This window comes from Panonychus citri, unplaced genomic scaffold (assembly GCF_014898815.1).
Source record: "Panonychus citri isolate SS breed McGregor unplaced genomic scaffold, ASM1489881v1 Contig00028, whole genome shotgun sequence".
In the NCBI taxonomy this organism is placed as follows: domain Eukaryota; kingdom Metazoa; phylum Arthropoda; class Arachnida; order Trombidiformes; family Tetranychidae; genus Panonychus; species Panonychus citri.
Window position 1 is genome coordinate 1,514,022 of NW_026515433.1, and position 9,046 is coordinate 1,523,067.

The 9,046-nt window shown below is 37.3% G+C and overlaps 4 protein-coding genes across 4 annotated transcripts; all 4 read right to left on the minus strand.

Annotated features, from left to right (window-relative positions):
* Window positions 1-762: 762 nt before the first annotated feature.
* Window positions 763-3,778, minus strand: LOC128397028 (uncharacterized). The gene is made up of 3 exons (XM_053357693.1): window positions 3,706-3,778; window positions 1,948-2,908; window positions 763-1,863 (listed from the first exon to the last, which is right to left on the minus strand). The coding sequence occupies exons 1-3, from the start codon at window positions 3,776-3,778 to the stop codon at window positions 882-884; spliced, it is 2,016 nt and encodes a 671-aa protein (XP_053213668.1). The 3' UTR covers window positions 763-881.
* Window positions 3,779-4,461: 683 nt separating this feature from the next.
* Window positions 4,462-5,075, minus strand: LOC128397275 (uncharacterized). The gene is made up of 2 exons (XM_053357988.1): window positions 4,920-5,075; window positions 4,462-4,848 (listed from the first exon to the last, which is right to left on the minus strand). Exons 1-2 carry the CDS (start codon window positions 4,972-4,974, stop codon window positions 4,544-4,546), a joined length of 360 nt encoding a protein of 119 aa, XP_053213963.1. The 5' UTR covers window positions 4,975-5,075; the 3' UTR covers window positions 4,462-4,543.
* A 1,125-nt stretch (window positions 5,076-6,200) lies between these two features.
* Window positions 6,201-7,045, minus strand: LOC128397266 (probable ATP-dependent RNA helicase ddx42). Its single transcript, XM_053357976.1, has 2 exons — window positions 6,887-7,045; window positions 6,201-6,814 (listed from the first exon to the last, which is right to left on the minus strand). The coding sequence occupies exons 1-2, from the start codon at window positions 6,936-6,938 to the stop codon at window positions 6,243-6,245; spliced, it is 624 nt and encodes a 207-aa protein (XP_053213951.1). The 5' UTR covers window positions 6,939-7,045; the 3' UTR covers window positions 6,201-6,242.
* Window positions 7,046-7,600: 555 nt separating this feature from the next.
* On the minus strand, window positions 7,601-8,953 carry LOC128397251 (uncharacterized). Its single transcript, XM_053357959.1, has 2 exons — window positions 8,793-8,953; window positions 7,601-8,729 (listed from the first exon to the last, which is right to left on the minus strand). The coding sequence occupies exons 1-2, from the start codon at window positions 8,845-8,847 to the stop codon at window positions 7,720-7,722; spliced, it is 1,065 nt and encodes a 354-aa protein (XP_053213934.1). The 5' UTR covers window positions 8,848-8,953; the 3' UTR covers window positions 7,601-7,719.
* Window positions 8,954-9,046: the final 93 nt, after the last annotated feature.

The window sequence follows — 9,046 nt, forward strand, 5'->3', positions numbered from 1 at the left end:
AATGAGTTGGATCAGAAATTCGAGTATAAGTTGAATTGAGAAAACGATCTGAGATATTACAGATAATGCAAATTTCGAATGGAAAAAATGAAAATTGTATAATGTAATTGGCGATACAACGAAGTTCTGGCTTTCTATATTCGAAATATGTTCATGTTATCGTGGCCTTTCTCGAATTTAGGTTCTACCATGAAAAAGTACATTCGATATCAATTTATTTAGCGATTCTATGTTTCGTCATTCGAGATCATTTGTCGATTGTGCTCTGATATTGTATCGATTTCTATTTTCACCATTAACTATCAAATGAAAGAAAATTTCGAACAAAAGTTCGAATATCATCAGTAGAACGTGCGAAAAGGTACAGTCCCAAAATTAGATCAAAATTACTATTCGAATCAACAAAATCAGCGTAATCAAATGTACTGATCATCGTCAGTGACGAAAATTATGATCATTTGAATCGACTGGTTTTTTCGAGGAAAAATTGATTGTGGTACAAGTTTATTTACGAAAATTTTGGTCAGTTTTACCGAAAATTCTGACATCAATTTTTATTTCGCTTCTTCCTTGGAAAATTTGATCTTCCTATTTGATGGTTCCTACAATCTTTTGAGCGAATTTATTGTGATTTATTATCATTTAGTTTTTGATTGATTTTGAATCAGACCTAAGAGTCGATCGTTGAATGAAAATTTGGTTCTAAGGTCGTGAGTTTATAAATTTTGCTTTAAATTGGTAAACAAGTAAGCGAAGATGAGATTAGTTGGTTTTAATTATGATTTTTAATTCGAATCAAATTCATTCAAAGTAAATAAAATAACATCAAATTTAGTGTTAATCATTAGAACACAGTTTATGAGATGATCAATTTATCGGGTTTAGTATAAGTTTGCAAAAGAATCGGCATTATTTCTGGACTGATCAAAGAAACCAGCGTTAAGACCAGATTGAGAAGCTCGAAGTTGATCATTTTCGAAATTGAAACCTCCTTTTTGTGCGGCATTATTATCGAACCCAGCATTGTGGAAATTAGCACCGGATGATCGATCAGATGATCCAGATTCTGAACCACTACCGAAGTTGTATTGTTTATTGAATCGGTCATTTTCGTTGTTGAAATTTGAACCAGAATTGTCGAAACCTCGTGAAGCTTGGTTGTTATCGTAGAAACCAGCGCCTGCTGATCGAGATTTGTCCAAATCGTTTTGGTAAGCGTTGAGGTTACCAGATTTTGTGGATTCTGAGCTACCACGTGATCCAGCTGAGCCTCGACCTCCACTAATACCAACATTAGCTCCAGCATTTCCTCCTTGAGATCCGCTTGAAGCGCCAGCACCAGCGTTTCCATTGTTTGAACCTTGTCCACCGCCGAGGATAACTCCACCTGAGCTTCCTTCACCAATACCTGAACCACCTCGTCCACTATTTTCTGGTCGGTAACCTCCTTGTCCACCGGGAAGGGTAATTCCACCTGAGCTTCCTTGTCCGATACTGATTCCAGATCCTCCGTTTCCTTGACCTTCACCATTACCGTTACCACCGATGATAACTCCACCGGAGCTTCCTTGACCGATACCTGAACCGCCTTGGCCTCCGTTTTCTGGTCGATAACCTCCTTGTCCACCGGGAAGGGTAATTCCACCTGAGCTTCCTTGTCCAATACCTTGTCCACCACCGATGATAACTCCACCGGAGCTTCCTTGACCGATACCTGAACCACCTCGTCCACCATTTCCTGGTCGATAACCTCCTTGTCCACCGGGAAGGTTAATTCCACTTGAACCTCCTTGAGATCCGCTTGAAGCGCCAGCACCAGCGTTTCCATTGTTTGAACCTTGTCCACCGCCGATGATAACTCCACCTGAGCTTCCTTGTCCAATTGTGGCTCCAGATCCATGTCCTCGACCTCCATTGTTTCCTCGTCCACCACCGAGGATAACTCCTCCTGAGCTTCCTTCACCGATACTTGAACCACCACGGCCTGCATTGCTCAAGCTGCCACCTCCTTGTCCACCAGGGAATTGAACTCCTCCTGAGCTTCCTTGACCGATACCTGAACCACCTCGGCCTGCATTACTCAAGCTGCCGATACCAAATTCAAAACCAGAATTAGCTCCTGAGTTACTATTTCCTTGTCCACCTCTTTGTCCACCAATTCCGATATTTAATCCACTGTTTCCACCAGCATTCGAACCGGCATTAGAACCACTTTGAGCTCCATTGTTTGATCCTCCTTGTGAACCAGATCCTGAGTTAGTACCAACTTGAGTTTGTCCTCGTGATCCACTTTGTCCACCACCAAGACTAATACCACTGGAAGAGCCTCCTTGTCCTCCAAGACCAAGACTGAGACCGAAGCCAATACCTGATCCGCTGTTTCCTCTACCTGAACCAGAACCAGAACCAGAGTTAGAGCCAGAACCTGATCCTAAACCAATATTGACACTTCCTGAAGAGCCTTTTTGACCATTTCCATATCTATCGACGGAGACAGCACCACCTCCAAGACCAGATTGTCGATTGTATCGGTCATTTTGATTATTGAAAGAAGAACCAGAATTATCATAACCTCGTGAAGCTTGATTATTATCATGGAAACCAGAGCCTGATGATCGAGATTGATCTTGTTCGTTTCGGAAATTATTAAAGTTACCAGAGCTTGTGGAATCTGAACTTCCTCGTGCTCCAGCTGAGCCTCGTCCTCCGGAGATACCAACATTAACACCAACATTTCCAGCTCCTCCTTGAGCACCACGTCCAATATTTACATTAGCACCAGTGTTTGATAAACCAGCCGAGGAACCAGCGTTGCCTCCGCTCGAGCTTCGTCCTCCATTGAGACCGAAGTTCACATTAACTCCAGCACCAGAACTGCCTTGTCCATGTTGTCGTCGGATAAAAGTAGCTAAACAATCATCAAATAGAAACAATTAGTTATCAGTACTCGATAGGAATTAGCTAATCACTTACCTGATGATAATCCAGCTAATGCGAGAACACAAATAGCAGTGAAAATTTCATCTCGATTAGATTTTTATTATCACAATTTATTTTGATTGTAGTTGATTATAGTTGATAGCTTCAAACTGTATCAATGTTATCTCAATGATGAACAATTAGATTGTGATGAGAAAATTGTTTCTTTTTATATTAATATCTGATTATCTATCGATTAGCAACAGAGAGCATTTTTTTGATTACTGATCAATGATTTGATTAATTGCCTACCGTTAATCAATTCATCTTTAATTTGATTTCAATTGTCTTTTGGTTATTGGCTGTTATCAAAGGTCAAATACCAGTCGATGATTCAGAAAACAGCTAATCAATCATTGAATTAGATAATTACTTGAACTTAATCAGCTTTTATAAACCAAAAAAAGACAATTGTTATCAATAATTAACAATTTGATCATCTAAATTCACTAGTTCGAGCCATTGACAAAGTAAAGTTATGGATCATCTTGACAGTTTCTATTGAATTTCATAGGCTGCTCATGATCTAATGGAATCGGTCTATGAATCTCACCATTGTTCATGAGACGATTCGTGAACTCGTTTATACAATTATGTATTAATATTTGCTGTCAAATTGATTAATTTGCTCACTGATCAATATTATTTGACTATTCGGAAATACAAAGCCCTATTTAGATCAATGAAATTCATAAGCAAATATTTATAATAATATCTCAATCGTACCATGTTTATTTCGGACTTTTGTCATAAAAAATTCTGAATGAAGAATTCCGTTCAATGCGATTGGTGGTCGCATCATCTATTACCATGTGAAAGAGTATTTTCTGAACTAAAGCTAGTTAATGCTCATTCAATTGAGGATTAAGATCTTGAGATTCTTGAACGTTTATTGAAAACGTACTAATTATGTAGGCTAATTAATACTGATTCGTGTGATTTATTGTGAGAAAAATTATCTTCATCCATTCTCGAACTAATTGTGATCAATTGATTCCCGGTACTTTCGGTCTGAGCTTTACAATTCCTGCAAATTTCATTCTATTGTGACTTTTGTTAATAAATTCACTTTTTCTTCAGGAAACTCTGAATTATTTTGATGAAAAGTTTTTGCAATTTGGAGTCATGAAAATTACTGGATAGAATAAATTCTTAACAAATATTCCAGAATATTGAAAATCGATCTTAATCCTAGTCTAATAAATAAAATTTTCATCGAAAGCTCAGCACCAAAGGTCAAGTTCACGCCCTTTAACTCATCAAAAACACACTAATCAACGAATGATATCATATTAATAGAATATCAAATGCTAGATCATTTTAGATAGAGTGGTCGAAAAACCTTCTCTTTCGATTGAATCTACTGTGTAAAAAATATTCGAACCTCTGAAAGAGACATTTGGACAATAGTTGCATCGAATCCCAATGTGTTGACATTTTCTTCTGATAAACGTCGATATGATTGAAAGAGGTTTAGAACTATTTTTAAGAGTCTTAATTAAGTTTATTGTTCGAATGATTGAGGTAATTAGTAAAAAATACAAGAAATGATCTTAATTATTCCTTAATTGTTTCCATAAGCTTCAGAATTGGTTCGTAATGAGCCATATGATTGATCTGAACCAGCTCGAGCACCAAGTGAAGTACCTCGAGTACCAGAACCAAGAGTAACTCCAGCGGAACTTGAATCAGGTCCAGCAAATGAACCAGCTGAACTTGGACCGGTGGAGGGTCGACCATAGTAAAGATAATCATCATTATCACGATATCGGTCATTTCGACCTCCACGATTATAATTGTATCCAATGTCAATTCCATCAGCGATTCCCTTTCGATATGCTTGTTCCCGTCTTCGGAGTAAAACGGTTCCTATTCAAATTAAACATCAACAATCAATTAGTTTGATCGCAAAGTTAATCATTAACAATGAAATACTTTACCTGTTGCGATTGAGATTAAACAAAGAGCAACAATTAAGCTAACAATTAATTTCATATTGATATTTTTCTCTTGAGTTTTAATCAAAAAGATTTACTTGATTACACAACTGATTTGCTAAATTAAATGAATACGATTCAACAATTACTTTGGATTTATATACAAGCGACAATCAGCTAATCATCTAAGCTTAAACTAATTAATCATGTAATTTCTGACTGTAACTTATGATTATCTATCCAAAATCAACTTTAACTTTCCCCTGGCAACCAGTTTGATTGTAATAATTAATTTGATATTCTGTGGTATGATCAGCTTAACAATATCTAATCAATTGTTGTACTTTTTAGTTAATTGGTAAACAAGATGATTAATAACAATTAACCTGCAAATAGCTAATGATAACTCTTAGCATTTACAATTAACACGTTACAATAATGATGACATTTGCCTATGATTAATTGTCAATTTGTATCAATTCAATAACAAAGTTGATTGAGATCATCTAAAGGTTATCGAGTTTTTTTTGCAACAACAATTAAGACTCCTATTTGATTGTCAATTAAGCCTTTTGACTAATCGATAAGTGAAACTGACCATTGGATTAGGCTCAAATGGAATCAGAGAAAAAAAGTGAATCAATTGAATCAAACTAACTACACTGTACTAAAAGTTAGTAAAAAAATGCTCGCAAGAATAAATTGCAATTGACAGACTAATCATGTGATTAATGTGATTAATCAATTTCATCTTAATTATATTCCAAAAGGATACGACAACATTTTGACAGTAAGGTAAATACAATAGGTAAGCTTTTCTGCTTTTGTCTAATGTTAATACAAATAACGTAATAATAAGCAGTCGAAGTCCGAAAAGTTCGTGATGGGGACAGAAAAAAGTCCTTTTTCTCCATCTCTTTGCGACTATTATAATATTTGAAAAAAGTTTCGATCGAAACTCTCTCTCTCTCTCTCTCTCTCTCTCTCTCTCTCTCTCTCTCTCTCTCTCTCTCTGCATTGATCATTCCTCATCAGTTTTACCCCTAGGCAATAATTTCAAAACGACAAAAGTGTTTCCGAATGATTTCTTTGGTGACAGAATACAACTTAAGCCAATCAGCTTATGTTTAGCCAATAGGTTGTACTGTAGTTGTAATCGTTGACCTCACATTGGCCATTAATATAGTGCCATCTTTAGATTTATAATATTTAGATTTGTAAGATTAATTCTAAGAACAAATCGACAGTGTCAAATACGTATGAATAGACAAATGAAAAGTTAGAATTCAGTTTATTTTTGAGAATCATTATTGATTAGGTTACAGTTTAATTTCGTCTTGCATAAACTTCAGCGTTATTTTTGGCTTGATTAAAGTAATTGGAATCAATTCCAGCTTGTGAAGATCGAAGTTGGTCATTGTCGAAATTGTATCCACCTTTTTGAGAAGCACTATTATCGAAACCAGTGTTTCGGTAATTTGAACCAGATGATCGATCAATAGAACCAGAATCGAAACCACCGTTGAAACCAGGTTGTCTATTGAATCGGTCATTTTCGTTGTTGAAAGATGAACCAGAATTGTCGAAACCTCGTGAAGCTTGGTTGTTATCGTAGAAACCAGAGCCTGATGATCGAGATCTGTCCAAATCGTTTCGATAAGAATTGACGTTACCAGAGTTGGTCAATTCTGAGCTTGCTTTGGCTCCAGCTGAGGCTGGACCTCGTCCTCCACTAAGACCTGCGTTGGCATTAGCACCACCAGCGCCAGAACCAGCACCGGCATTGGCACCAGCATTACCTTGACCATCACCTCGTCCTCGAATTGATTTACCGATTCCGATACCAGAAACTACACCAGATTCATAAGCTTGTCTTTGTCGTCTTCTTGATAAAGTAGCTAAATCAATCAGATAACAAGTCGTTAGTAACCAAACTTAATTAACTAGATTACCGATCGTTAATTACTTACCTGACGATAATCCAGCCAATGCAAGAACACAAATAACAACGAAAATTTTCATTTCGATAAAATTTTTAGAAACAAAAGTTTAATTTGAGATTTTCAATGTTATCTGAATGGTGAACAATTAGATTGTGATTAACAAATTGTTTCTATTTATACTTTATATCTGATCCGATGATCAACTCTCGTTAGAAACACATTTAAGGTTAATTGTCGTGTGATCAACTGAATGATTACTCAATTGTTGTCAATTAATCTAAGATTAATTATGTTTTAGCCATTGATTGTTGGGTCAATTTATAATCGATATCGAAAATCATTTTTTGTATTACTCATAATTAGTTGATAAATAAACGATCAAAAACAGAAAGTTCAACAAATCGAAATGTTCAAAGTCGATTTTTTCGATCGAAATTTTTCCCCCTGTCCCTCAAGATTCCACCATGTCATCAACAGCTGATTTCTCGATATAATTATCAACTCTTTACCCCATTGAGAACTTAATTGGAGTCAATTTCCACAATTACTTGTAATGATCAATGTCTCAGCGAGAAACTCATAGCCGATCGCTTAAAACTGTCTAATTACCCCCTAACCCACGCTATCGTGGACTAGAGGTCATGATATTGACTTAGACTAAGAAATCTGAAGCCACAATCGGCGGACAGTTTCAATTACTTGATCGCAACCGATTCAATTTGATTGTGTGAACGAGAAAAGTTATTGGCAAAGAATTTTAATCTTTTCAATGGTAAATTTTGAACTTATACAAGATACAAATATTAATATTTCTCAATCAGTTATATTTAATTGTTCAATTAGTTATCTGATTACAACAATTAGGCGGTTACTCCGTAAGCTGAAGCAGAGTTTTTGTTTTGATTAAAGAAATCGGAATTGAGTCCAGCTTGTGAGGATTTAAGGTTTTCGTTATCGAAAGCGAAACCAGATCGTTGGGCAGCATTGGCATCGAATCCGGTGTTTCGGAATTGAGATCCTGAAGCTTTGTCTGAAGATGAGAGAGAAGAGTCTGAGAAGAAACCATCAGGTCTGAATTCTCGGTTATTAGCGGCTCGGTTGGATTCAGTTGAGAAGGTTGAACCAGAATTATCGAAACCTCTCATGGCTTGTGAGTTATCATTGAAACCAGAGCCACTTGATCGTGAAGCATCTAAGTCGTTTCGGTAAGCGTTAAGACGACCAGCGTTGGTAGATTCAGAATCACTTCGAGATCCGAAAGCAGATGAGCCTCGTCCTCCACCGATACCAACATTAGCTCCGGCATTTCCTCCTTGAGATCCACTTGAAGCACCAGCTGAAGCTCCGCCACGTCCAGAGTTTACACCAGCACCAGCGTTTCCATTGTTTGACCCTTGTCCTCCGCCGAGGATAACTCCACCGGAGCTTCCTTCACCGATACCTGAACCACCTCGTCCACCATTTTCTGGTCGATAACCTCCTTGTCCACCGGGAAGGGTAATTCGACCTGAACCTCCTTGTCCACCGTTTCCTTGACCTTCACCATTACCGTTACCGTTACCATTTCCACCGGCACCAATGCTGACACCTCCTCGGCCTCCACCTCGGGAACCTCCTCGGCCTCCAATTCCGAAACCTAAACCGATTCCTCCAACACCAACACTAACACCTCGTCCACCGGAACCTCGACCTCCGATATTTACATCAACACTGGTACCTCGTCGAACGCCGAGACCACCAGTACCAACACCAACACTGACACCACCTAAACCTCGTCGTCCATTCACACTAACACCAACTCCACCGGTACCAACACCAACACCAACTCCACCAGAATTACATGATCCAGTTCGAGTTCGGATCAAATGAGCTTCGAAAAAAAAAATTTATTTCAATCAATTAGACCAAAATTAAATTCTAACAATTAACTTACCTGATGACAAAGAAGCCACAGCAAAAAGAGCAAGACAAATAAGTGAAAGTTTCATAATTAAATTGAGAGTTAATTACAACTATTAAAAGTTAATTGTGAGAAAAAATAAATTGCTGTTAACCAATTGCACTCTCTTATATACTAGCCAATGCTAAATGATTAGTTAATCGTCATCAGCCCAACTGATTACAAAATCTTTGTTAGAAAAGGTGAATTAGTAAATTATTGCCACAATTAGAGTTTCAGAATTAAGA

Bases quoted from the DNA above. Each gene is read 5' to 3' on its own strand.
- LOC128397028 (XM_053357693.1), bottom strand. From the start codon at position 3,778: ATGCGACCACCAATCGCATTGAACGGAATTCTTCATTCAGAATTTTTT. The intron at 2,909-3,705 runs GTACGATTGAGA...ATGATTGTTTAG, and splicing joins AAAAGTCCGAAATAAACATG to CTACTTTTATCCGACGACAA. The intron at 1,864-1,947 runs AGGAGTTATCCT...AGGAAGCTCAGG, and splicing joins ATCGGTGAAGGAAGCTCAGG to TGGAGTTATCATCGGCGGTG.
- LOC128397275 (XM_053357988.1), bottom strand. From the start codon at position 4,974: ATGAAATTAATTGTTAGCTTAATTGTTGCTCTTTGTTTAATCTCAATC. The intron at 4,849-4,919 runs GTAAAGTATTTC...TAATTTGAATAG, and splicing joins TTTAATCTCAATCGCAACAG to GAACCGTTTTACTCCGAAGA.
- LOC128397266 (XM_053357976.1), bottom strand. From the start codon at position 6,938: ATGAAAATTTTCGTTGTTATTTGTGTTCTTGCATTGGCTGGATTATCG. The intron at 6,815-6,886 runs GTAAGTAATTAA...TGATTGATTTAG, and splicing joins ATTGGCTGGATTATCGTCAG to CTACTTTATCAAGAAGACGA.
- LOC128397251 (XM_053357959.1), bottom strand. From the start codon at position 8,847: ATGAAACTTTCACTTATTTGTCTTGCTCTTTTTGCTGTGGCTTCTTTG. The intron at 8,730-8,792 runs GTAAGTTAATTG...TTTTTTTCGAAG, and splicing joins TGTGGCTTCTTTGTCATCAG to CTCATTTGATCCGAACTCGA.